The following is a 26,354-nucleotide window of genomic DNA, read 5'->3' as shown; positions in this document are numbered from 1 at the left end:
GATCCGGAGTACGCATAAAAATCTTTCTCATTCTAAATCGGTGATTAAAAATGCACTTGCCAACCATCGTCGGCGATTAAATTTCAGTGGCAGATTTACCTCTTTTTCACATTTTCATATTTTCATATTTTCATACGAGATACCGATTCTCCTTCAACCTATTCTTGATTTAACCTACTTTTCCACTCTCTGGCTGTGGTAAAGTTATTTTTTTTACTATTTCAAAAGCTGGAATGATTTAAATCACTCATTTCCGAAAGAGACTCCTTATATATATATCAAGAGAAAAACTCACAATCTTTATAGAAATAATTATCCTTTAAAAAAAAACATAACAAAACAAAACAAAACAAAAATAGATGTATAGATAACTATAAAAAAACAAACTCATTTACATTTGTACACAAGAATACCAATTACCTTATATTACTTTGTGTGCTATTTATCATTAATGTTTCTAAATAAAAGAGAAAAATAATAAAAATCGTTTAAAACTTTATAGAGGTAACTAACGGACATAAAAAGGCAGAATGTCTTAATTTTGCGTATACTTAACTTACCCGAATGTCTAAATCCAAAAAATAGATTCTATAACCGCAATATTGACAACAATCTGTTTAAGTGGTGATTAGATTGACGCAAGGTTCTTCGGTTCATACAAAAAATGATAAAATTCGTTCCGCGTCGTATTTCGTAATTTTACACCTCAAATTTTACTTCACTTCCGGCTTTTTCGAATGGCAATTGTTTAATTGAGCCATTTGATTTTTACCTACTGTTTCTCATTAATGCAAAATCATCTGTTGTTTTATAATCCAATTGGCTCATTAGGGTGCTTAATCTAAAAAATAAGCATGGATTTGAGGATAGCTGTTGTCTGTTCCAGTAATCAAAATAGAAGCATGGAAGCTCATAGTTTTCTTAGGTAAATAATGTTTTGCTATTCATGTCCTTGATTGCTTACTAGTTAAATAGTCTATCTTGCACTGTCACTGCAAACCTCATATAATTTTATTTGACGTTAGATTAGTAAAACTAATTTAGACCTATTTGTGTTATAACTGTTAAATCACTATGCACTGTGTTAAATTTAGAATAGGACCAGCTGGAAATCAAATACAGGACCCGGATCCTTGCACTGTAAATGAGCATACTGTAGCTAATAGAGAAAGTTGAGCCTTACCACGCTGAATTGTTTTGGGAAAATGTCTTTACAGTGAACTTATCCAAATGTGTTGCATTATAGTATGCTGATTGTGATATACATGTATAGATTAAAGACAGAGAATCACAGGGTGTTTTATATATAGATTAAAGATAGAGGATCACATGGTTGAGGAGGTGGTAAGAGCTTGGATTGGCTGGAGTAGAAAAATGGGTCTGTCACCCAAAAATGGTCGTTTTTGCCAAATATGGCCTCACCAGTAGTAAGATATGGTCCAAAGTGTTTTACAAAGCTTGTACCCTTTGTAAGAGGTGTAAACAAATGAAGATTCATAACAGTCGCAAGTAAATGGTTAGGGGTTCCAAGAAGGGTCACTCGTGTGTAAAAATGAGGATTTTTGCAATTATTGGCAACAGATTGGCCCTGTACCTAAAGTGTATAATATAAAAGGCAGAATTAGCACTGTAGTGGTCAGGGGCAAAAATGGGGGGCCTTATACCTAAAAAATTACCACTTTTTGTGGCCACTGTAACGTGTGAGCTATTGTTGAGCTCTCCGGTCACTGTTTAGTATTTTTTATCAAACGCTACACAAGTTAGTCTCATTTCAGTGTAACTACTTCTCTTTCAATTTTTGCATTTTTGTGTTTGCTTGAGGAATAACTTTAATCACATCAAGACAGCTACATTTAAGTGCCTTAAATTCCGAATTTGTGTTTTTGTTTTTTTGGTTTTTTTTTTCAGGAGGGGGGTGTTTCTTAGTCATTTTCTGAGAATGCTTTATGTAAGCTGGTCAGGTGCATAGACCATGTGTAATAATTAGTAGTTTTATGACAAAGCACCCTAGGGATCGAATTTTACTGGAAATACTTGCTAAATGCAAATGGAATTTAAATTTAGCGAGTTGACGCTACATCATGCCAGCATATTTTAGCAAGCGTTTTTTTTTTTATTGCCAAGTTTCACTTTCGAGTGTCTGGATCATTAGAACGCTTGATACAAGGGTTATTTATCCTGCCTGAAAGTGTTTTACTGACCAGGATAATACACAAGAAAATTAAACGGCCTTGAAAGGTCAATATTTCTTATGCCGGCATGAGTCTACAAATTATGGCTTTTTTTTAATAACTAACAAACAGAAACTCTCAGAAGTAGGCTTATATCATGCAGATAGTGGCACCACAAGCCACCTGGACAATAACAACAACATTGTCATTAATCAAGCTGTTACTGCTTCTTTAAAGACTGTTTGGAAATGGGAGAAGGAATTTCAAATCATTTAATGATAATTGACATGAGTGGGAAGGCACTTGACTTCAAGGCCATTTGTTACATGCTGATGGTATAATGGACAGAAATCAAAGAGGCCAAATACTGTCCCTTATGGCCCTAACCAAAATCAAACCTTGAAGCACCTGTAATCGATGGTCTGATCAAAATGAGAAAATGTAGGAGCAGTAATTTTATGACGGTAGACATATGAGGCCAATATATCATTTTGACAAAGAAAAAAGAGAAAAAAAAACAGATTTTCTACAGAGGACCCATATTTAAGAACAAGAAATAAAAATTCATTTATGGTCTGTTATGAAATAGTTCTTTAGAATCAAGGATTTTCGAAGTCTATGGTAGAAATCTCCTGTAAAAGTTGGTATTTCTGTTTATCGCTGAGTTGTTGTTTGCAAATAAAAGTACCAACACCATTTTTAGCAGGAATTTGCAGTGGTTAAGATTTTTGGCTTTTTGATCCTTCAGGATCAAAATACCTTATGTCACGGGTCTATCAATGGAACTTCCCTACTATTTCTGAACACTACACAAAAAATATAGTCCAAATGTGATTCTTTTTATATCATTCAGTACCTCTTTTATGTTTCTTGCAATTTATCAGCTCAATAATATTCTATTGTTTATACAAATTAAATTAAGATCTAGTCTTCATATCAACTCAAGATTTGAGGGACTCCTTTTTGCCCTTGAAAGGAACTAAGTAATAAATGTAAATTTAGTGAACTAATTTCTTGCAGTAATGTGTCTGGAAGTACAAAATGTGTTAAATAATTTCATTTTAACACACTTATAAGTCAAATTATCCTGTCATTAATATTTTGCCATTTATAAACAGAAGTGAAGAGCAGTGATTTTAACCAAGTAAAATAGGCGGGAAAATTCAAATCGATAAAAGTGTCTAGTTTTTGAAATCTTGTGTTTTTAAATTTTAGATTTTAATTTAAAGGAAAAGGTGAAATGAAACAGAATTTGTAAATGTGTGTTAAGTTGCATCAGTACTATGAATTAACTTCCAGTTTATACACATTAAAAAAAGGAGTTCTTAATGGTATTTAAAATGCACAATCACAATTTTATTTAACATCATATAGTCTTTGAAATTTTGTTCATGCTACAATTTTAACAGGAATCAAAAACCGCCAGTGCTATCAGCTTTTAGATTCAAAAGTGACACTTGGAACAGATGAGCATCCATGACTTTGAAATTTGAAAAATGTAACTTTTTTGGCTTAACATACATGACATCCTGCACTAACTTGCTTTTATAACCTTGATGACCCAAAAGTAACTGTTTAGAGGTTGTTTTTAATAGTTAAATACCATGTAAACCATATTAATCACTATTCTGCCATTTTGATACCTAAGGATATTGTGGTCCAATCAAGTATTACTATGGAAGAGTAATTAAATAATTATCAATGTACTTTGAGAAAATGGCACCTTAAAAAATAAAGAGGTACTTTAAGTGAAGTAGTACTTTAAAAGCACACATCAGAACTGTACTGTAGTGGGGATGTGTTTGGATGGTAAGTGGTGGGTGTCACACAGTGTTTCTGCCCAAGCAATCATCTGATTGATGGACCTGGCATTGTTCTATGCTGTCTGAGTATTGTATAAAATAAAAAGAATCCATGAGGTTTTTATCAAACATAGCATTTATACATACATGTACATGTCAGGGTATGACATTATTACATGTATATCTTATTACCCATGTCCTATCGGGCAAATTGATGAAAATTCTTTTGCCCGAATTGAAATGTAGTGTCCTGTATTAAATGAATGTTGAATAATAAATTAGATTATGTTGTCCTCCTAGGAGGAATAACTAAACTTTTACTTGCCTGAACATTGATCAAATTTAAGGGGGAAATACTTGCTAAATGCAAGTTGAAATTCTATTTTGCTAGTAGAAATTATATCCACTTACTAAAATTTGCTAGTAGAATTCGGTATGTCATATAGGTAAAGTGCGGAAATAACCCAAAAAACTTACATTTAGCGAGTGTAAATTTTCATTAATTGATAAGTGGAAAAAATTCTGTAATTTGATCCCTGACTGAATGGTACAAATGTACTTCAGTTCCACTTGTCCCCTGCAATAGGACAACCTTTAACGTTCCCTGCATATACTTGTCTATGTGATGATGATTTTTAATTGATATTTCAATAGTTTGACATCACAGTGCAGTTTCTTATAGTACTGTCAGAACTTAAGATCAGTTTGTAGTAGTCACTCGAGGGAAGTTTCATAATTGAAAATTAGATATTTTTATCTTAATAATTGTTTTATGTATCTAAATGTTTGAAACATTTAATAAATTAGGCATTATCACATTATTGCCATTTGTTAGTGAAAACTTATAATGATTCTCATGTGTGGCATATTCGTCTTTGATATGAATGTTAAATCTATGTTTGCCAATACTGTGACATTTTCTTTTGATATTTTACTATATCTCTTTTTCTTTCTTTTTATTTTTAGTAAAAGAGGCTACAGAGTCAGATCATTTGGAACAGGGAACCAGGTGAAGTTGCCAGGACCAGCACTAGACAAACCAAACATTTACGATTTTAACACCACTTACGATGAAATGTATAAAGATTTATTAAGGAAAGACCCTGAGTTGTATCCCTTTCATTCTTAATTGGAAGCAATAATTTGGGCTTTTTTATGGTTTGGGGTGGTATCAAATGTGAATTTAAATAATACAGGACTAAGTCTTCAAGAGAAAAACTTCTCTTTAAGAGATAGCTTTTATTTACATGTAAAAAATTTAGGTCTATTAAAAAAGGTAAGTCAAAATTCAGTTGATGAGAAAATCACTATGCCATTTACATGTCGAGCAATGGCAATTTAAAACAAAAGGTAATTTCTAAATCAGAACATTCTCATTGTATGAATTGTACTAATGATTCTTGATGATTTCTTTTCAGAAATAAAATACTTACAGCCAGTTTATGGTTTGTATTCATTTCATTTTCATGCTATCTACTAACGAGCATAAAAAATACCTTACAGAGATTGTCAGGAAACCCTTTTGTGTCATTTTCTGGGCAGGCACAGTTCGTATTTTCGTGGGTAAATGCTACACATGTCCGTTAAAACTCTTACAGTTTTTAACCAAACTTTTATGGAAAGGTGTTGCACCTACCACCCTAAGTACCAACTATATCTGCTCAGGAAATTGCATGAGATTGACTATTTATGTACATACATGTAAATATCAGACAGGAGGTGATTCTGACACGTGAAATACCCACAAAATTTGCATCTTTATTTCTAGTTTAGAAGCCATTTCAGACCTCATAACCAGTCTTAGTTTTTTCTTTGATTGTTGCATTTTTGAGATGAGAATATATAGAAATTTGCACTTGGCAAGAATGATCACTTTGTATCCAGGTTTTGGTCTGATTATCTGCAAATAAATGGAATACATGTACCACCAAGCAATAAATTAAAAGTAGCATTGTTTCAGTATAAGGCTTTTCATTATAGAATTTCTGAATTAACTATTTTAATAATATGCCAAAATGATAACTGCATTTAAACATTTCAACTGAACCTTTTAGCAACTATCTGTATATTCTTTCTCCAGTCAAAGATCTCTTCATATTCTGTTGCAATGAATTTTGAAAAACGAGCCTTTTCCTGATGTTGGTTACTTGAGTAAAGGGTATGAATTGTAACATACATAACTATACTGGAAGGGAAGGCTTGGATTTATATTGCAGATGTGACTTGAACATTTAGAAACTAGGGGTAAAAAAAGGTTTAAATTTTCCCAGATCTGTAGCTGTATCAAGCTGGAGTAGTATGTCCATACTTGCTACAGCTTTTAAGGTTTGACCTCTGTTTGTATCAAGCTGCATTCTGCAAAATATTTGATTTTACAATCAAAAAAATTAACACTTTCGGTGTGTTGTTTGAATTATTAGTCTCCATTTAATGAACTCATAAATACATGTATAATTATATTTGTAACAGTCATATTTTGTAAATTTAGTGAAGTATTCTTTTAAAATTAAGAAGTAACATTTTGTTATTATCTAGACCTGATTTAGAAACTCAAAAATGCTTTTTGGTATTTTAAATAATTTTTGGGGTAATTTTTTTTTATGAATATAGGATGCTTCCTATTTTCAAATTTTCAGTTCAGAGCAAAAAAAAGGGATAGGCATACCTGGTACATGATGTACCATGTACTTTATCAGAGCCATTTTGTTTCACTGAATATCACCAAGATATCTGTTCAAAGGCATAAATGTAAGTTGTTTTAATTGGATGATATCTGCTTAAAATTTAGGATTTTCTCAGATTTATGTACAGGGAAAGTCATTCACTTTAAACATTTGGTGCTGCTCACTGACTGTATAAGGGCTATTCCAGAGAAATTTTCCTGCAGGGGATAAAACACCATAATTAATAATTAATTACCACCAAGAGAGTTAATTTCATTTTAGCAATGCAATTTGTAAAATATCAGAAGTACCCCCAACCAGGGTTTAGATTTTCAAGTGGCGTTCCGTCCCCTCCAGGAAAATTTTACTGAAATAGCCCTAGCCCATTTAAAATTTTGAAATCCAAAAGGAGCATTGGTGTCTCTCAGGAATATATGCATATAGCTATTAAATTTTCTGTTTTTTTTATTTCTTCTCTCTTAGACAATTTTATTTGAGAATATAATCAAAATCCATGATTTTATATAGAAAAAGATCACTTCTGATTCGCACAAATAGCTGTCTTCTTTTTTGTGGTATTTTAAAACAAATTAATCATATAGATCCATTACAGTGAATACAATGGTGATGTTCAGGTGATAGAGATGGTCTTCCCTCAAGTAAAGACAAATGCCTTAGGTTAGACATAGAATCAAATTCAACAAGTGAATCGTCTGATAGATAGTTAGAGTGATTGCCATTTAATAAAGGTGAAAACCAACCTCATCCCTTGGGCATCATAATTGTATTTGCTGTAACATCTGTGTAGTTCTCTTCTATAAGTACACATATACAAAAAGCTATTTTGCTGTATGGATTTATGCCTGATGAGGACTTAAACTATAGTCCTTTTACAGTTGAAAAACTACCATACACACAAACAAAGTAGACTTCATATGAATCAACAGGAAGCTAAGGCTTTTGGTTAATCGAAACTCAATTATATAAAGAACGTATAATTCTGATTTTTTACATTCTCTCATCTGCATTGAGAAGACCCAAAGGAGTGCCACAAGATAGCCATCCTGTATTGGTGTCGTATGGAAATCATTGCAACAGAATTGAGATGTACTTTAGAAGATGACATGTTGTTTTGGTATCAGATGAGCCTAGAAAGACTACAGAAAATGCACATTTTAAATCATCACATTTAAATGTTTTTTAAGTTTAAAAAAGTACCGGTGTTATGATTGGAGTTATTCATATCTAGTTAAAATATTGTTACTCATGCCAATTAATAAATGTTTTGCGAAGATAATGAATGTGTTTAAAAAATGTGATAATTTGAAATGGAGCAACCTGATTGGTTGGTTCTCTTCCAGTTTACATGGTTACATTTGAAACCCACCAATCAGGTTTCAGAAGGTAGGTCAAGGTTGGTGCAATAAACCAATCTTTTTTTAGACTGTTTAAAAAAAAACAATAACATTAAAAAATCTTTGCAAGCAATGAATTAAAATGACATAACTAGGACAAAAGCCAACAGGTTAAGCACACAGATTCCACTAGAATCTTAATTCCTTTGATTACTCATACAACAAATTACACATAAATGGAAAAAAAACTATTTACAAATGAGAGTGGCAGACATTTTTCAATGTATTGTCTACAAAAATATACTAACTATGAAGGGTAGTTTGAGAGAGCAGACTGAATCTGCTGTATACATGTATTTATGATCATGCTGGTCCTGTATTGGGAGGACTGTCTGTAGGTCCCTGCACATGTCCTTCATTAGAATATTTTTGACATTTCAATGAAACTGTTTTGGAGGGAAGCTGTCTCAATTGTCATTGTTTTATGCTTTGTGGGACTTGAGCAAATGAACAAGGGTGGATTTTGGCATTATTTATGCTACAGTTGAACTAAATGTATTTCAAATTCAAAATATTGATTAAACTCTAATGAAAAAAAAGGGTGTTGAAGTCATACTATCAATGCATAGTAGTTGGACATAAGGTCATAATCAGCATTTTTATTTCTAAAGTATATTCTTTTAAAATTGTCTCCCCTTGACTAAGTAACAAAGAAGGTTAATTGCAATGTTTACATTTAACATTTTTTAGTAATACAAATATTAATTTTAATAATAATAATATTAATACAAAAATTTAATGCACATGGCAGTTCTGTTTTCTCCCAAATTTAAGCAGATCAGTTTGTATGATCTCTCAGACTACCTATAAAATTTTGCACTTGTTCAAAAAATCAAATGCATGGCAATATTTACATTGAAATCAACTCGGGCCTTTTTAAAGGAAAGCAAGAATTATTAATGCTCTAATACACTGTACAAAAAACAAATATTTAATGTAAATGAACAAAAGTAAAGCAAGGGAAACACCATAGATGCTGGTGAAAATATTAAGAGGTAGTTGATACAAAAGAAACACTATGGCTTCTAGGTATTAATACCCTTGGGGAAACATTCCCTCAGCAGTGGTACTAATAACCTATTTTGTAATTGCACATCATTAACACTACACAAACTTTATGTCCAGCAATAAACATATCACATTGTGAATCATATTTTTTGCACTGCCTTAAGGCAACAAAGTTGATATGAGTAAATAACAGATAAACTGCTTGGCCTTAGGAAGATTCATAACAGACACTAAAGACTTTCACATTCACTTTCTACCGACTTATGACATTGATAGAAATTAAAAAATCAAAACCAAGCGTAAAGAACCTTGTAAAATTACATTCATTTTTGTGCCTGGAAAGGCAGTAAATTTACCATGTTAGGCATATGCATATTATTGACAAGTTTACACATACTTAAATGAGCATTCTGCTTGATTATGCATTAAATCACTTTTAAAAGTTCCTGTGATTCAGCAATGGAGGCACAACCTATCAGCTCATCAAAGCACACTACGACAAGCCAGAATATTATGAACACTGCATGCTAAAACTAGTAAATTAGTAAATTATCTGTAACTTGTACATGTGTTATAAAACTGCATATGGCTTACTATATTTACATGTACTAACTTTTATACTACATATCACCATTTGAAAACAAATATGCATGCACCACTTGAGATCCCTCATAAGAATAACGTACATCTTGAATTTGCCTCAACAGGTGGATCACAAAAAAAAAATGAGCATTGTTCAATAAATGTCTTGCAACTACATATCCCATTAACACACTAGTATGTCGCACTATAGGTTATGAAAGCAAATGTGCACTGCAAAATGTCATATGAACTATATAATACAGATCTTCAGCATCATGCTAACTTGCATACATTGCAACAAGTTGCTTGAAAAAATGTGTGCATGACTAATTGTCACATTATGGGAGCTTCTATTTGATTTTATACAGGATGAGGCTAGGATGAAATTTAAAGGAAAAAGGCAGGAACTGAGTTCAAATATTTTCTTTTTTATAAATTAAAAAAAAAGGCATTTGGCACTGAAAAAAATTAGATATAAATTTTCTTAAACAAAAAGAAAGGATCCCTCTAGATATTAAATGATTGATCCCTAACTTATATGCACCACTTTAATTCACAACAATTGGAGAAAGTAACATATATCAGTACAGGTCACATTGACGTACTCATGTTCCTTGCAACATGTCGCATGAAAAACTAATATGCATGTCACATAAACTTACATTCATCATCACATGTCAGGTCACATGAACTCGCATTCAACAGCACATTTTGGGTCCCAAACTTACCTCCGCACACATCAAATAAATTACAATGCATCAGCACAGGTCACGGAAACTGACATGAATCTACATAACATAGGTAACAAAAAAAAGTCACACGAACATGCACACACCATTACAGGGCACAAAAACTAACATGCAATACATTAACTTGCATGCATCAGCACAGGTCACATAAACATACACACCAGTACAGGTCACATAGACTTACACCAGTACTGGTCACATAAACACACACCAGTACAGGTCACGAACTTAAATGCATTATAACTAACAAGTCATATAAATTTACATGCATCAGTACAAGTCGCATGAATAAAGATGCCTTCATAAAGGTCACATGAAATTGCATGATTCACTACAGGTCTCATAAACTTGCATTCATTACAACAGGTCACATAAACTTGCATGCATTACAACGAGTCACATAAACTTACATGCATCAGTACTAGTCACATAAATATAGATCCCTTCAAACAGGTCACAAACTTGCATGCTTCATTACATGTCACATTAACTCACATGCTTCACTACAGGTAACATAAACTTGTATGCATCTGTTCAGGTCCAATAAACTTGTATGCATCTATACAAGTTGCATAAATATAGATCCTTTCAAACAGGTCACAAACTTACATGCTTCACTACATGTCACATTAACTTGCATGCTTCACTTTAGTTTACATGAACTTACATGCATCAGTACAGGTGCCATAAATTTACATGCTGCACAACAGGTCGCACAACTTTCATTATTTTCACTACAGATCTTAACAAACTAATTGATTATTTTTCTTCTCTTTCAGGTCACAGACTACATGTATTTTGTAAATATATATTTAAGTCTTGTTATTTATACATATGTAATTGAAATGTTAGAAATATTCCTTAACTAAACCTCACAGATATACCCAGAATGGTATACTACACATGCTGGACAGAAATCGTAGGATAAAACCTAAACCAGAAAGATTCCAGGCATGTCAAGATAAATTTGATGTCATTATCACCTGTGAAGAGAGAGTCTATGATCAGTTACTGGAAGGTATGGTTTTATTTTGCTAGTTCATTTAGGGAAGAGAGTGTTTAGCCTAATAATAAAAAAAAATGTGTATTCGTACTCAAAATTCCACAAATGTAATGACTTTTGAGCCAGAGAAGAGCCCTCTGAATCTGGTTCTGTCTTATCAACCTAGTAACAATCCAAGAAAATTAATGGGTTTTAAAAAGTGGGGAGGGGAATAAACGCAATGTTCTATAAAGGAAATAAGTACTTTGGACAAAGTTGAGTGAAAGTATTGAAACTATTAGATATTGGTTATTTTATGTTCAACAATGAAAATGCATGGTACCCAGACAATGTCAGACTAATTTATAAATCAAAACTGTCAATTTTTACAGTGCATTCTTCAACTAGTTATCTGCCCCCTAGTGAGACCTTGAAAAAAGTATCCTTATGCTAATGGACTACGTTTAAGTATCAATTTCTTTTATGTCAGAATTTTAGTCTGAATGCATTCTGTATAAATTATTAATGAAATCGACAATATTATTCTGGGTAACACAATTTAAGTACCATTGTGTGTAAGAAACAGGCAATGGTTGGCACATAATTTTTCCCAATTTATTCTTTTTTACCTAAAATATATTCAGTACACCTAGAAAACAACTGACAAGCTATTTAAATTCATCCAGAAGCATTTGTGGTGTAGATATTTTTTGACTGCTGTATCTGGCCTTTTTCATAGTGCATTTCAACTTAAACTCGATGGATCAATATCTTAAGAAGACAAATTTTAAAGCTCTTTGATGGTTATTTTTGGAGATTATGAGGTATTAATACTTAGATCATGCAATGAAATCTCTGTGTTTTTTTTTCTTCAGGTGTCACACCTTTCACATATTTTGCCTGATTCTTAGACAGAAAAGTGGTTTATAAATCATCATTCATTCAGTTGTCTTGATTGCTTTAATATGTAGTGTATCATATATGTTTTTCATACATGGTCTGAGGCTCATCTCCTGTAGACTACATAAATTATGATTGCTTTTCCACTTTCTACAACTCTTTCTGTTATAGGTTAAATATACTAACTCATAAACATTTCAGACACTGCCATTGGTAGAGGTGATTCATGATGTAGAAAAACTCACCAAACAATTTTTTTATGGGTCTATTACATAATAGAAGTCCTTTTCTGTATTTTGGAGAAAACCATGCTTTCTTCTCTCACTTAAACCAACCAAATCAAGAATGATAACTCTTTCAAAATGCCAGTTTCACATGCAATGTGTATAATTTTTATCTCAAAAGACCAACTATCAAATGAAAAAGTGACTTGAACCAATTATATCAATGAATTACAGACGTAGAAACCAGGCAGTCTGAGGACCCCAGTCCAGTGCATATCATTAACATTGATATACAGGATAACCATGAAGAGGCCACCATAGGGGCTTTCATGATCTGTGATCTTGTCTCTGTCGTAAGTAAAGTAACTGTTGATATGAAGAGGCCACCATAGGGGTGTCTATGGTATTGTTCTGCAATGGTCAGACTGGGTTGATTTTTTGGGATAAAAACTTGAACTTTTCAGAAATTAGGGACCAAAAAAGGGAGGGCAGAAACATGCATTTTCCTGATACCAAGAAAACTTGTTTATTTTTGGTCCAACTTTGAGAATTTTTTTTATTGGATTCCTTATGAAAATCTTGCCTGCATTTGCCAATCAGATTTAAAATATCTCTTACTATTTTCGAGTCATAAGTGGTCAAATGGGCCACACCACAAGAAATGGACTTTTTAAATTTTTTGTCAGATTTTAAAAGAAAAATTCTGTGTTGGATTTCTTGAAAATCTCTGATGGCATTTGTCAATCAGATTTTAGATATCTTTTACGGTTTACAAGTTATAAGGGGGTCAAAGGGGCCACACCCAGAAAAATTGACTTAATTTTTGGTCTGATTTTGAAAATTTTTAATTGATTTTCAAATTTACTGCTATATTTTGTCCAAACCAGTTATTGTGTCCATAATGAACCGTAAGTCCCTATGCTTAAGTGTGTCAAAATCCACACTTGCCCCAACTGTTAAGGGTTTGACCACTACGGCCGTATCATGCTGCACTGGACAAGGCTCTTTGTTAAATTGTGTCCAGAATGTAACATTCATTTCTTGAAGGACATGATTTTAAGTTTTATAGTAACAATGTATAGAGGCTAAATATTGGATAGTTTATATCCAAGAAATACCCAGAGTTTGTTGCTATTCTTGACCTACATGCAGTAATATAAAGCTATTAATTTTCGTGGTTTACTAATATTCGCTATTTTTTTTACGGAAAAGTGTGAAAAATAGCACTTGCAAAATTGATTTTAAGCACTTTATATAGCTAACCATATTTTTTTTAACCACAAAAATTGATACCCGCCAATATGTCTACTTCACAGAATCCATGAAAATTAGGAACTGTGAAAATTAACAGGTTTATAGGGTGTTTAATGTTATTATTTGTAATCATTTAGGATCTCTTAGAAGTATTACTTGAATGGTGAATTTTGTTATGATCTGTTGAATTACATGGTTATATTTAATTAACCTTACTTTGCAGCTTTGTGAATCAGATGACCTCGACAACGACATTGATGAAATTCTTCAAGACTTTGAGCCCCGAGTGAAGCGTACAATCCTACATACAGTCAATTTTTATTGAGGATCATCTTATATGAGTTCACCTACCATGTGCTTTCAAACAATTTTCAGCTCATTCGGGCATTGGATTTACTAGTGTAATTTTGTGAGTCTGTTTATGAAATTTCCTCTATAAGGTTATCTGTCTGTCTGTCTGTCTGTCTGTCACAGGTACTTCGTGGTTGCAACTCCTTTGACACGAGTGGTAATATTTTACTGAAATATGTAGGACGGTTTTACACTAGATCATTCGATAATCTCATATAATCACTACTAAAGTATAAGAAATTAGGCATGAGTTATGGGACTTTGACAAAGTCAGATTTCAAAGTAAAATATGTATTTAATTTCACTTTGAGCATTTTAACAGCAACTTTTAATGGAGAGAGTTCGGAGTAATTTGATTCATAATAAGTCTTTGTAATTGATTGTTTCTATTTGGGTAACCATGGCGATTTTGTATAAGCTTATATGGAACAATGACATAAATATGTGGAATTTAATTTTCATAGACTTGGGTTGGCATGAACACACATTTTTTCCCTGTCAAAGTGCTTGTTATAATTTTTTTCATATTTTGTAAAAAGATTTAAATGTTTGTAGAGTTCTTAATCAATAGTATCATTTGTATAATATCATTAATATCCTTCTTTGTTTTTTCGTCTTTGGCCCCATTTAAATGTACAATTTTTCCATATATTTTTGGATTAGTAAGCATCTAGATTGTGTATAATCAGTTCTGAATGCTTTTTACTCCTTGTTGAATTATTGATTTGCACAACAATACCAGCAAATGTTTATGTATTTTGTAAATTCACATACATGTTTTGCAAAAAGATAATTATATATACACAGTTGTAAAGTTACACACATGCAAAAATACATGCATGTACATGCATAAATACAGTGCATGTCAACCAGGCTTTAAGTTAAGTATTACTTTTGACATCATTGGATTTCTTAATTCATGTAAAATTCAACAATTTAAGCAAATATCAGATGAAATATATAAATTTTTGACAGTACAGTTAGTCCATGATGTGGTAGTTTTTTTTTCTTCTTTGATTTGGAAAGATTTGTGAAATACAAACTGCATTTCTTTATTCCAGTACTGTATTGTTTTTACATTTAATTCAGTATTTAAGTTTCAAAGCTATGAAACATTTGATTTCCTGAGGAAGGAGTGGTTGAAAGAATTTCTCCTCTCAAGACAGTAAAATCTTTAATCTTAACATGCAAGCTTCAGAGAACACATTAAAATCTTAATTTTTACAATCAAGAGTTGAGGACTATTTTTTTCATGGCATTACTAAAGAAGAATCAGTTCATTTCATTGAAATCAAAGAAAATTTTACAAAAAATTAATGACAAGGAAACTGGTTACAAACATTAAATCATTTGCTTGAAATGAGTGGAAGTACTTTTCATCATTATTGTTGCTTATTGAAGTATCTCTTTCAGTGACCTCATTAATATGTATTAAGTTGCACCCTAAATAGAGATTTTGAAGTGACATTAATTTTTTTTTGTAAAGGGAGGTAACTCAGCTATATTATGTTGTGGTTCAGTAGAGTTATGTTTCCTTATGAGTATTTTTTACTAAAAGTGTCTTTTTCTATGCTTTCTTATGTCAAGTGCTTTGTAGTTTTTTTCAATTGTCGTATTTTGTAATCTTGTTTTGTAAATGCCATTGTATACTGTTTGTTTAAATCAAATATTTCCATACTACGGAAATTTGTTGGTTGTTAATTTGTTATATTGTGAATTTAGGTCTGAATATGTAAATAAAATCATGGGAAAATGATTTTTTTTCATCAAGTTTTTCACTTGCCATGCGATATCACTGTCCCTGGGTTCTTCCATGAACTTATGAGATAATCAAAACAAAATAGCTTAAAGGGAATTGAATGATTTTTAAGTGTTTTCAGAACATTGTGTGTCACATTTTGAGAGCTTTGAAAAGGTTTAAAAAGGGGGATCAATAGGTTTCTTCAATGCTTTTGTTTATGATAGCCAAAATTTACATTAATTTCTGAAAAAAATCACAAATACATAAGTATCAAGTATTGGTTGATCTTGATGTCAGTATGGATCATGATGTTGCTGCCCCTACTAATGAAAATTTCAATTCATAATTATAATTATCAAATTTCTGTTTACAAATTCCATAAGGGAAATTGGTTTGAAGTTTTGAGGTTGTTCATCTAGTTTGAGAAGAGAAACATAGTGTGGCTTTATATTTATTGTAGGTCAGAGGTCTACAGAGAGCTTATATTTATGTTTACTAAAATCCGACTTAAGGAGGTAGACCTAGGGTAAGGGACTTAACTCTGGAAATCAGTGATCTGTTTGTATCATATTAAATTTCACCAAAGTCTTTCAAGCTTTCAATTGAAACAGAATGAAATCAATCCAAGACACATTAAAGCTAACATGAGATTAATAAAAATGCTAAATACAAACATTCCAATGATTCATAAGAGTTGTGTCCTTTACCATAGGTTTCCTCCTTAAAATAAAGTTTCTTAGTCTTAGGTTAGAGGTCTTCCACCAGGTTACTTGATATGATCAGTTAAAATATTTCCCAAATACCTTTGATAGTTTGTTCTAAGTCTAGAAGAAGTGCACCCTATGAAATCTGTTTTAATATGTATCCCTGTATATTTAGTTGAAGTAGTTAATACAATGTACAATGTACCAGTACTTATACTGGGCAATTGTCTTGACAGAGTAATCGAGTAATCAAGGGAACCAAGATTCTAGCAGAAATTAAAAGAATGTAATCCTGGGACAAGGACCAGACATTTAAAACCAACAAACACAACAAAGAACATAAAGTAACTAAAACAATACATACAAAGTAACAAAAGCAGGTGAGTAACGTGAACTCCACTAAAAACTGGGAGCATGGATCAGGTGCACCGGTAGGGTAAGCGTCCTCTGCTTTTCTAGAATCTCTCGCCGAGTTGCTCATAAAAAGTCAGGTCCGGGAAGATGAATGAGGAAAGGAAAACTGACAAGTTGCACAAATAGTTTTCATGGTGCAGATGGGTGCACCGTAACGATCTACGAGTTCATGATGACGAACATAAAACTTCTGTAGTGATAATTTCAATCTTGTAGCAACATAAACCTGTTCCAGAAGTCTAGCGCGATACAAAAAGTCTGCGTAGTTACGGCAGGCTCAGGCATAACGTATGAGTTGTGATATGAAAACTCCATACGCAGGTGGTGAAGGAATATTGCCAAAGATGAAAGTTGACAATACCGAATGAAAAATCATCATGTTTGGTCAGTAGTTTTCCTTTACCATCGATCTGTAAGTGTAGATCAAGATATGAGGCTAACTTCATAGTGTCTGTAGTATCCGTTATCTCAAGTTCTTTGGGGTAGATGCGATGTATCAAATCCCCGAAAAGGATTGTTTAACGATAATACGTCATCTTTATAGCGGAAACTTTGATTAAAGGATCTAGCTATAAACTATGTTCTTTCTGTCCGATCAGATCAGCTATAAAGCCAGCCTCATAAGAATGAAGAAATAGATCAGCAAGTAAAGGAGAACAATTTGTTCCCATTGGAATATCGACCGTTTGTTGAAAAACGCGTCCACCACACTGGACAAATATTTTGTCGATGAAAAATTCCAGCATTTTGATAACATCTTCTTCTGTATAGTTGGAAAATGATTTGGAATTATTTTTTTTACAAAGTATGAGGAACCTCAACTAAGAAATATATGCATCTGTATTTGTATCTAGGTGTACCATCCTTTTTTTTTGAGAAACAACGATGTGTAATGTTTTTGAGTCGAGATTTTAACTGAGTATGGCGAATAGAAGTATAAAGTGTTGAAAAATTATAGATTTTAATGCTATTAAATTCTGTTAATAATCTTGAATTGAGGGTCCCCAGAAGCTCTTTCGAATTTTTCAGGATCCGCATTGAATTAATACCACTACGGGAGTAACAAGTGTTGTGGTAGGACTGGAGACCCTCTTTGACAGCTGTGAGTATAGAAGTTAAAAAGTTTTGAAAAAAGTTTGGTGATACATTTTGCAGATCCAGCTATGTAGGTTTTGAATTTTTATACCCGTTGCAAACCAAGTTTATGGAGGTATATATGTTTCAACCTGTCTATCTGTCTGTCCGTCTGTCTGCCTTAACCATTTTCTTAGCTGTTTGCAGCATCGTTATGAAACTTTGTGGGACGTTATATAACCACATGGAGATGTGGAAAGTGTCATATGTTCTGGCAAAAATTGTAGAAATTAAGGCCGATGGATTTAGACATTTTCAGCAAACTTTGTCTGATGCATTGTCCGCAACTCCTCCCCAACCACTTGCAGGATTGTAATGAAACTCAATAGAATGTTAGATTACCATATGGAAGTGTGCATATTGTTAGGAATTTATGTTTGATGTAAATTTGCAATCATATTCTGTTATTGTGTTGTCAACAAAAAATAGTACTGATTTCGGTTCGGTCACTTGGGTGTTTTAGAAATGTGTCAAAAGTTCTTAGTCTATTCTCCATAAAAATGTGCCCACATTGGTTTCCAAATGTATAGGGTTAAACAGGCTGCAGTGGTGGGGGGGGGGGGTATTAGTCCCATTTGGGGCAATGTCTAGTTTTTATAATATATAAGGCAATCCAAAGACATATAAGGAGCTCCTCAAATCTCCTAATTTAGATTTCTGATCCTCCTGAATATGATGCCCTGAAATACTCAGAGACCTATAAAGTAATCGTTTTACTAATTAATACAATCCGGAAATATTTCTGGACCTCTGAAGTAAAAGTTATAAATTTTAGACACTCTTCATATACATGTAATTAATTCTCCGGCAGTATTTCAGGGAGATGTAAAATATAATTACGGAAGTCTAGGATCCGAAGTCCAAAACTATTTTAAATTAAATTGTTATTATCAATAGATTTTTCAGGAGGCCCGGGCCCGAGATCAAACTTATTTTTTTAAAGAAAAAAAAACATTACAGGAGCCGAGTTCTGGCACGAAACTGTGGATTTCCTTAAATAGATAGAAACGAAGTATTGATACTTTTCGGAGCATCAACATTGAAAGTGTGAGGAAACAAAAGGTATTCAAAACAAACTATTTTATATAAGGCGCGAATCAAGTCAAATTTATTATTATTCAAGGTGGGACTTAATAATTTATGGAGCTCCACAGTTCGATTTCAAGATCTCCATAAATATTTCGAGGAGCTCCACAATTCGATATCAGGTTCGAATTCCTAAAATATTTCTGAACGTCCACAATTCGATTTCATGACCTCCATGAATATTTCAGGAGGTCCTAAAATCGAATTGTGGACTTTCTGAAATATTTGAGGAGCTCCCGAAATTAATTTCTTGAGGTGCATACTGAATAAAGTAGGAGATGTCCTGAAATCGAATAAATAATTAAGGACCTTCTTAAATATGATAATTTGGCCATTCCGCGTGCCTCATAATTTTAGCTACTTGCTACGCATTTTAAATCTGCAATACATCATAGACAAGTACTATACTAATTCAGGAATAAGATTAATCGATATAACAACGACACACGGACTGACGGACTTTCATCAGTGTCTTCATAGCGCATGCCACGTTCTTGAAGAGGCGTGGCTTTGAGTGTGAATGACGAAGTGTTTTTATTTCTAAGCTGATCACAAAATCAATGGTTATTATCCAAAAATGACTCTAATTATCTCGTCTTTATGGACACGACAAGGAATTAGATAAGAATCGATCACACCTGTGTTGCGGAGTTATTGATTTCGTCTACCTTTCGACATTTTTCGAATACGTACATTTGTATGATAACATGTTGAGAAATTTTTCTGGAATTTAGCATTACTTAAGATAGTTTCGGTGGATGACAGGTCAGGATGGCAAGTGAAGAATCAGAACAGGTACAAACAAGAGTTAATTTGGTGAAAGGTAAGTACAAAAACTATTATAAAGCATATTTTCATCAGAATTAATATAAATTTTATGCAGTCACGTGGCTTTCTACTTTCACTTTGAATGTCGATGCTACTTTCACTTTGTCCAAATATTGACGATTCAATGCAAAGCATACATGCTGTAGTCAATCGATTTAGAAATACAAAATTAATAAGTTCTGTGTTCGAATGGAAGCTGAAGGTCATGTTTTGCATATCAAGTGCTTCTAAGCTCGAAACACATTTTTTGTCATTTGTAATTTGTGGTATTTGGGTGTGCCAACTTTCAGGAGCAAGTTGCCAACCTGTTCTTTGTAAAATCTGCCAAAAAACTATTATTGTTGATACATGTATTATGTAATGTTAACTCTGTTAGACAAGTTATATACCCATTGACATAAGAGCTGTAGTAAAGATGTTAACAATGCTATGACTGGATGACTAATCCCATTAATTAAGAGTGTTTATGTATATTTAATTATTTATAGATCAGGAGCAGATCCAGGATTTGAGTTTAGGGGGGCATTAATTGAATTAAATGCTGTGCAAAGCAAGGCAAAAACTATTATGGGGTGAAACTTGTGAAAAAATATTTTTCTTACCAATTTAGGGGGGCGTACACCCGGTATGCCAGTCCTTGAATCCGCGCCTGTAAAATCTATTATCACAATACCCCCTATTTATTGGAGTGTAGGTATTTGTAAGTCATCATGAAGTCCCCCTTTTTACTAGAAACTCTTCAAAAGATGATATATCTAAAAGAAAATATTCCAAAAGACTTAATTCCAACTTAAATTTACTGTTTCTAAACATTATTATTGTATTATTATGATTGTATAATACTTTCTGCCTTATTTACTATATCTACATCATGATACTTTGTTGAATTGAATGATACCGTTTCCTATTTTCATGTTGTGGTCATGGTTTGGATTTTGATGTAGTCCCATTGTTTATGCTTTGGTATTATTTTGCCGATATATTCATAATACACAAACAACTAACATTAACTAAGTGATTTATTTCCACTCTCCATGTTGGATCAATAGAAACTTTTTTGTCTTGAAACTTTCAGTTTGTAAGTTTAAGAGATGTATCACTTTCTAGTTGAAATTGGTTATGTACTTTCATAAGCAATCCTTCTGGGAAACCCTGACCTTCTGCTTACGAATGTAATGAACCCTATTTGGCTTGAATGACCATCAGAGAGAACAAGCTTTGGAAAAATTGCACTTTGGACATTGTCTTTCCTCTGGTGTCACACATCTGGCGAAAAATGACAACAAATAGCCAAAAATAACCATTTTCAGGCAGTAGACCAATTTTCCTCTGCATGCCCACCCACCCTGCATGTGATCAAATATAACAATCAGCATCAGCACCATGATGCAACATATTTGTGTAAAGTATTGTAAGTTTGCAAAATATTTAAATCTAGACGTTTTTCTCAAACAAATCGGCATTGTAAGATTTCAGAATATACTTTGAAAACAAAGATTTAATGAAACAGTGTGATACCTGTTGCATTAGAAAGATGTAAGGTACAGAATCATCTTATGTTGATTTGTGGGTAACAGACTTTTGTGTTACTATTTTTTGTTGGACAGGACCCTTTCTTCCTTGAAGGAGGTAGACCTAGGTTAAGGGACACAACTCTTACAAATCACTGGAATGTTTGTATTCACCATTTTACATAAATCTTATCAAAGCATGAAAGTAATTTGGACTGATTTCATTGTGTTTCAAAGGAAAGCTTGAATGGCTTTGGTGAAATTGAATATGATACAAACATATAATTGATTTCAAGTTATGTCCCTTACCCTTGGTCACCCTCCATAAGTCAGTATTCTTGTTAATGCTTTGCAATAACCAAAATTATCAAAAAGATGCAGGAAAAGAAAAAAAGTTATAAAGAATTAAATGATTTACCGGTACGTAAACTTCACTTTTACCAATCAATAGTTATTAAGTGCATTTAATTTATTGCGATTTAGTCATTTCAGTCAAAAAAAGCAATTAAGACTTCTTAGATTTTCAAAGAGGTCTGGTATCAGTAATATTGATAATTTGAAAATGCAAGTTTTCGATATCATGCTTATTCATATTTTAAACAGTGATAAAAACGTCACATTATTTTCTGTAGCTGGAAATCAAATAAATAAGTTGGAGTTCCTTTAGTGTATTTTAACAGTCATATGTAACAAGAATGAATATGGTGAATAATCATCAATATGTATATATGAATCAAAATATCTCTTTTTGAGTAAGTGTAAATGAATACACAATGGATATTATAAAAGGAGATCAATATTGTTTGATTTATATCTTGGTTTTTATGAGGTAAGGTTATAGCTCCAACTGTTACTTGAGTGACTTATAGTGAGACCATTGTGAACTTTACCCTTTCAAGCAATTTTCTGGTCCTACAGTATCAGTGCTCTTGTTAGGATTTGAAAATAGAGGGACGCAGGGTAGAGGCATTTTAACATGTAGCATGTTTTTGGACCAGGAAGGGACAATGATGATTTGTTTGTTTTTTAAGGTGCATGTTAGTGCGAAGTCAGACATATCTTTGTTCAGTCATGCATAACATACTCTACAGCACAGTCCAGAAGACTTTCTTGTACTGTTACTTGAATGTTCACTTTTCAAACAATATCTCTCAAAATTAAGAAACTTTTCCAAATGAACAAAGTTGTTAAGGTTTATCTATTCGGGCAAATAATTCGCATCACCAATTTGTTGTTGTTTTTTTTTTAATTTATGAACCTCCTCAATGTGGTACTAATTAATTTAAGAAATTGAGATGTAAATGCAAGAATTATGTTTTCAATCCTCTTTAATATCCATCGGTAAGTTCATCAGTACCATATGATACCTTGAGATTTCCCTTTGAGATAAATGGTATCACTACTTCACCTTGATCAGGATTATGATCAGTTCAACATGATTATGATTTAAGATATAATAATCATTACATTTGGATTTTAAATTCTGAACTAGTCTCACACAAAGGGAAGTAACTCTGTTGTACAACTATCTAAGTTAATATTTAAGTATTTCTATTAATAATCTGTAGAATAGGTGTAAATGAACCAATTAATCTGATGTTAAAATAATCATTTTAAATCATCTGATATTCTATTACAGTACATAAGCTTACAGTATACTAATATGACTGATTTCAGTTTGGGAGGGAGGTAATTTCATTTGGTCATTAAGAATTTTCTCAAAATGATGATAATCTGTTAATTTTGCAGTTTTAGTTGACTTAGTGATGAAAACTGCAACCATCAATTCATGATAAACTAAAATTATGCTACTCATAGTTTCATAGCCTTATTTCTTCTAGGATATGAATTTCCCTTTCATCTGGGTCAAGTGCAATTTTGATGTGGGAAAGTTGGTTATCAAGCTCCACTTTCCTTTTGGCAAGTAGAAAACTAGATTTTCTAGAATGGTGACTTTAATTGAGAGAAAGTTAATCTTCATTTAGAGTTTTCCCACCCTGTTAATACATGTAGAAGGAGTAATCAAGGGAACCAAGATTCTAGCGGAAATCAATAGAATGTAATCCAGGGACAAAGACCAGACATGGAAAACAGACAAACACAAAAAAGAATATAAAATAACCAAAATAATACTAAGTAAAGAAAGTAAATGAGCAACTCAGACTCCACTAAAAACTAGGAGCAAGGACCAGGTGCACCACTAGGAGCAAACAAAGAAGAGAGTGGGTGAGGCATTGATAACAGTGAGTGAGTACTCTTACAAGGCTCACATGGATGTTTTGATCATTTCCTACCCTGCACTTTTGTTTCTATATTGAGTTTATTATTCACATCAAATACTGGTTGTTGAACCCTATTAGCACCGTTGAAGCACCTGATGTACATCATAATTGAATTTATGCAAATTAGGTCATTAGTGAATGGGTGGAGCCAGGGGTAATAGGTGCACATCATCTTAAGAAAGGGTGTGAAAATCTACTGAACATTATCAAAGAAATGGGATTTAATAGTTTTAAAGACCTATTTGAAATATCAAATCAATTAATCTCCAAAACTTTGAAGTTGTTGACGTCATGTTTTGTAAACCCACAATAAAACTTATTCTAAAGGTAGGTGGGAGTTAGGCTCAGTCCGCTGCACTGGGTGTGATTTTTTAAACTACTGCCATATATTGCCAGCTGGCTGTGTATTAGTTGATGATGTTGATCTTGATTGAGTTTTAGATTAATGCTCTAATTGGGTCAAAATATATTTCAGTGCAGGTTTTGTGCTACTGTACTTACACTGGCTGGACTTATGCACTAGATGTAAATTTTAAACTTAATGACTATATATTGCAAGCTTGTTGTAATTTTGTGTTATTTACTTAGCAATCAATCATTTTTACTGGATAAAGGTTTAGATATTTGCCATAATTGGGTGAAAATATTTTTGAATTGCTTATTTGAGAGATTGATAGATTGGACAAAGTGAGGTCATTTGCTGTAAGCTAGGATCATATATATTGCCAGGTGGGTTGCCAATGTGTATTATATTATGTTAGTGAAGACTTCAGGTGTAATTGGGAAACTATATTTGAATGCAAGTTTTGTGCTAAACAGGCATGCTCAGAAGATATGCTTGACTGTACTTAGTTAAGGTCTTTTGCTTTTAAAGAGGACCATATATTGACAGCTGGTTGAAAATATGTTTTAGTTGATCAAATTGATATTAGTTGAGTTAAGATTAAAAGAGGTCATTATAAATTGGGTCAAAATATTTAAGTGCAGGATTTGTGGTAAAAGGGCTCAGAAGGAATGCTTGACTGCATGGATAGCAAGGTACTTTGCTTTTAAAGTAGACCATATATCACAAACTGCTTGCCATGAGTGTATTGCATTTCAAAGTTCCAATTCTACATTTCTGGAAACTTAAAGTACATGTATCAGGTTTGCTGTAGTTGATTGTATTGATCTGATTAATGCTGTAATTGGGTCAAAAACTTTTAAGTGCAGGTTTTTTTTCTACATGTTTTAATAGGCTTAGATAGAGTGCTTGACTGTGTAAGAAGATTACAAGAAAGGTAATAAGAAAATTACCAAACAGAGCTCTCAAGGTTCTGGGCATGGTTTCACAAAGCTTACTTACGACTTGTGTGCACATAAGTCTCATTGGTTTGTTAAGGATTCACCTGTACTTAAGTCTTACCAGTGCTCTAAGTCTTTCTGAATTGATGCCCTGGGGTTTAGTCCAAGGGAGGGGAAATTGATTACTCTTTAAAAATCTATGATAAAATTTAGGGCTGCCAGCCTTAAAAAGAAAAAAATCTATAGCACAAAATTATATTGGAAAAGAGGTTTAATGTCATTGATTTCTGTAAAGATATGTGTGTAGTGGTAATACTTTTTATAAGATAAACAAAAAAGGAAATTATGAAAATGATGATTAGATTTTGTCTTAAATTGGTGTCGAAGTGCCCTTTGATATGTTTAATATATTTCACTGTTGAAAAAGTTTGGCTTCATGATTTTTAAAAGGGTTACTGTATAGCTATTATTCACAATTTATTCTTTTCAAAATTATTTCCTTTTTAATTTGACAAATTTATATAAATTTTTTATCCTTTTTGAAAAAAAGTATGTTTACAATGCTTTAAAGTCAATATCATATTGTTTTCTTTCCCACAAATTCAGTGCTTTTTCAAGTTTGTTTTTACACTTTTATGTATCATTATTTATCAGGTTGAGGATATTTAAAAGCAGTTGTATAAATTAGGAGGGGACAGGGGGATGTGAACTCCAAAATATTTGCATGAAATCTTTACTTGCCATAGTTTTTATTCCACAAATTAGTTATGTGACCCCCTTATCAATCTGATCCATAAAGATCCACTCCTGAATGAAATTCTTTTACAATGAATTTAATTCTTCCATATTTTAATGTTGGCCATAGTTTGTTCTGCCTTTTCTAATTAGTCTTAAGGCAATTGAATTTAGACTGTATTATTACAAACACAATGTTTAAATGCTACAATTTAGTGTTGTTAGTCAGTGTCCTTGTTGTGGTGATAAAAAAACAACACTATCAAAAACTGATTGACTTGTCCTGGAGGACTCAGAATGCCTCAATGTTTTCTGAAGGACTTAAAAGTTTAACTTATTCTGAAGTAAAAACATTTAATGATCATGTTTTGGTGGAAAATTCAACAAATAATGTGCTTTAATTCCTATGTTGGTAATAGAGAAGGGGGTAATTTATTTCAAGTTCATGATGTATAAATACAGATTTTTTTAAAAGGTAGGCAGATAACATTTTGATTAAAAATTGAAGTGCTGTCTAATCTAGATCTCCTGCTC

The 26,354-nt window shown here is 32.6% G+C and overlaps 2 protein-coding genes across 5 annotated transcripts in view; both read left to right on the top strand.

Moving 5' to 3' along the window:
- The first annotated feature begins 703 nt into the window (after window positions 1-703).
- LOC148601740 (RNA polymerase II subunit A C-terminal domain phosphatase SSU72-like) lies at window positions 704-15,857 on the top strand. Its single transcript, XM_088554929.1, has 5 exons — window positions 704-925; window positions 4,940-5,083; window positions 11,269-11,408; window positions 12,731-12,849; window positions 13,974-15,857. The coding sequence occupies exons 1-5, from the start codon at window positions 855-857 to the stop codon at window positions 14,073-14,075; spliced, it is 576 nt and encodes a 191-aa protein (XP_088411055.1). The 5' UTR covers window positions 704-854; the 3' UTR covers window positions 14,076-15,857.
- A 3,811-nt stretch (window positions 15,858-19,668) lies between these two features.
- The window catches only part of LOC148601738 (kazrin-like), a 62,192-nt gene continuing 55,506 nt past the window's right edge, over window positions 19,669-26,354 (top strand). For 3 of the 4 annotated variants that reach the window (XR_015917356.1, XM_088556666.1, XM_088556671.1), the window contains exon 1: window positions 19,669-20,003. Coding sequence is in view for 2 of the 4 variants with exons in the window: in XM_088556666.1 (XP_088412792.1) it covers window positions 19,952-20,003 (52 nt within the window). In the remaining 2 variants the exon portion in view is untranslated. The remainder of the gene's footprint in view (window positions 20,004-26,354) is intronic. The other variant, XM_088556664.1, reaches the window with a different exon arrangement.

Source organism: Perna viridis, chromosome 12, assembly GCF_037379345.1.
Source record: "Perna viridis isolate PV_CMFRI_1.1 ecotype Kerala chromosome 12, ASM3737934v1, whole genome shotgun sequence".
Lineage (NCBI taxonomy): Eukaryota > Metazoa > Mollusca > Bivalvia > Mytilida > Mytilidae > Perna > Perna viridis.
Note: the sequence above shows the minus strand (reverse complement) of the source record. Positions and strands in the feature narration are given on the sequence as shown.